The 2,608-nt window shown below is 44.9% G+C and overlaps 1 protein-coding gene across 1 annotated transcript; it reads left to right on the top strand.

Moving 5' to 3' along the window:
* The first annotated feature begins 286 nt into the window (after positions 1–286).
* Positions 287–2,608, top strand: LOC132206403 (ferritin, heavy subunit-like). Its single transcript, XM_059640511.1, has 4 exons — positions 287–392; positions 1,270–1,416; positions 1,915–2,040; positions 2,462–2,608. The coding sequence occupies exons 1-4, from the start codon at positions 291–293 to the stop codon at positions 2,606–2,608; spliced, it is 522 nt and encodes a 173-aa protein (XP_059496494.1). The 5' UTR covers positions 287–290.

Genomic DNA, 2,608 nt, shown 5'->3' with positions numbered 1-2,608 from the left:
TGACTGACTGCTGATCCAATCACAGAATAACCATCCAGACTTGACAACAATCTGCACCTCTGATCAGCTCTGCCTCATACACCCACACCCTCTCTCTAATTGGTGGGAGGGCAGAGGCGGGGCTAAATTCATGGGAGATTCCTAATTGGCTTTCAGGGAATGTCAGTCATCATTGGTGATGTCATTCCCTCGTTGAACATAGGATGTCCCAGGAGTATAAATACCAGAGATTGTAGTACAAAGACTTGATATGAGAGCTGTCTAGGTGATAGTGAGCAGGGATAGTGACAATGGCCTCCCAAGTGTGTCAGAACTACCACAAGGACTGTGAGGATGCTGTTAACAAGCAGATCAACCTGGAGCTCTATTCCTCCTATGTTTACCTCTCCGTGGTGAAGCTTGATTGCTTCAAGACTTAAGGCTGTGATTATAATTGTGATGAGGCTTTTGGTGTTTTCTGGTTCAATGAACTACCTGCAGAATGTATCTGGAGTCTCCTGCTTCCCTGACTGAATCCAGGTAACACACTTAATACTGAACACTTAAATGTTGGTGTTTCTTAAATTGAAACTCACCCTTGAGGGTCCCCTGCCCGTATTGTTCTTCTGGACAGTGTATGGCTGGTGCTACAGAGGGGTAAGCTGGCTTTGCTGCTAACTTTAACCCTATTTTATTGGCTGAAGAACTTATAAAAATCACTCTGCTTGTTGAAACTTTCTCCAATCAACTTCTACCTTTTAAGTTGCCAAATTAACCTGGCTCCTGCTCTTTTGAGGAGCAAAAGACTACTAGCTGCTGAATATGAGGATGAAGTGTTGCTATTTGATTTTGATTGAAAATCTGCATGCCAAGTGTGATTTTCTACTTGGGCATCCATGCCGAATAGACTCGAAACTAGATTTGTTGATGAGGGAGCTGACAGACTTCTGGCTCTGTTAGTCGACAAGCCAACATCCTGCCTCAGTTGGTCATGTCCGGACCAGCTTCCAGTGCTGAGCAATAGGGATGCCTCATGGCTGTGACTAACTGACTTCATAGGGCACTGTCAGGCCAGTGGTTGCAGTTGGCTTTTACTTCCCTCATGGAAAACTAAACCTAATGCCTGCTATTTGGGCCATAATCCACGGGGATGATTTCTCTGCTTTTGTCCTGCCAACATTCCTCCATTCCCTCACCTAACTCTGATTCATGATGGTGACTGGGTTACTTTCTGATGGACGGTCACTTCGGTGACTGAGCAACTTTCCCACTTTGTTTCTTTTTACACAGTTCTCTCACTTTGACCAGGATGATGTTGCCCTGCGTCACTTTGCTGATTTCTTCAAGGAGCAGTCCCATGAGGAATGGGAACATGCTGAGAAACTTCTGGCATTCCAGAATAAACGTGGAGGCCGTGTCCTCCTGCAGGACATCAAGGTTGGATTCTGTCTTGTAGAGTAAATGCAAATTGTGTAGTTTCCTGCTTGTACAATGGCCTTGCTGTTCTAGACTCCCCTGTACATCTTGTGTGGAGATGAGTGAAGCGTCTTGATAGAAAGTCTCAGCTTGTTATGAGTTGGTTTTGCTAATTCTCACCTTTCTTAAAAAGCAACAAATCTGAATGCTCAGAATGAAAGGGTTTTAGCACTGACCTGGCCCAAATGTCAGTTTAGACTATGACACATTACTGTAGACTTGCCTGAATACAGGTAATGTTGTCCAACTGTTTCAGCCAGTTTTTAAATCCTGATCTGTCAGCAGTTCTTCATGATGGATCAAATGTCTGATAATGGTCTCCATGACCTTATCTGAATTTTGAATTGATTTTCATGCTTTGTTTGGATTTAGCACAGATTACCAGATGTCTCCATTTCCTTGCTCTCCTATGAGTCTTGGACCTTCTAACCACACAAATGACTAGCTTTCTCCCTCCAGAAGCCAGAGCAGGATGAGTGGGGCAGTGGTCTGGAGGCAATGCAGACAGCTCTGCAGATGGAGAAGGATGTGAACCAGAGTCTGCTGGATCTGCACAAACTCGCCTCTGGCAACACAGACCCTCATGTGTGTTCCTGATGGGATGAATGTTTCGAGGGAGCTGAAGGTGACATGGGAATCTGCTCTTGCTCTTCTATTAGCATAGGCTTGCTGTTCTCCAGTACTCGAGCAGCAGCCATCGTGACCATAGATGTCAGGCACTGATAGGTGCCCTGCTGACTTGGTGTGAGGTTCATGTATTTACAAACTTCCACCCAATTCAGTGAAATGACAGTTTGACCCCTGTGGGCAAACCGGGCTTTCTATAACCACTTCTAAAATAGCATAGTTGCCAATAAAGCTATTCCAGTCTATTCATTGTTTCTGGAGAGCAAGCTGCTCGCAAATAAATGCACTTGTACATACCTATAATCACTTCAAAAATGCAATGGTGTGATTCTTGATGTTTATGTCTGCTCTAACTTTACATTCTGGCTGTTTGTTCCAGCTGTGTGACTTCCTGGAGAGGCACTACTTGGATGAGCAAGTGAAGATGATCAAGAAGCTGGGAGATCACATCACCAACCTGAAGAGACTGGGAGCCCCTGACAATGGCATGGGAGAGTACCTGTTTGACAGGCTCACACTCAGCTGA

Source organism: Stegostoma tigrinum, chromosome 38 (assembly GCF_030684315.1).
Source record: "Stegostoma tigrinum isolate sSteTig4 chromosome 38, sSteTig4.hap1, whole genome shotgun sequence".
NCBI classification, from domain to species: Eukaryota; Metazoa; Chordata; class Chondrichthyes; order Orectolobiformes; family Stegostomatidae; genus Stegostoma; species Stegostoma tigrinum.
The sequence above is the reverse complement of the archived record's forward strand: the minus strand, read 5'-3'. Positions and strand labels throughout refer to the sequence as shown.

Excerpts from the sequence above, each read along its gene's own strand:
- LOC132206403 (XM_059640511.1), top strand. The coding sequence starts at position 291 with ATGGCCTCCCAAGTGTGTCAGAACTACCACAAGGACTGTGAGGATGCT. Across the intron at positions 393-1,269 it reads CCTATGTTTACCTCTCCGTG|TTCTCTCACTTTGACCAGGA; the intron begins GTGAAGCTTGAT and ends CTTTTTACACAG. Across the intron at positions 2,041-2,461 it reads CTGGCAACACAGACCCTCAT|CTGTGTGACTTCCTGGAGAG; the intron begins GTGTGTTCCTGA and ends TGTTTGTTCCAG.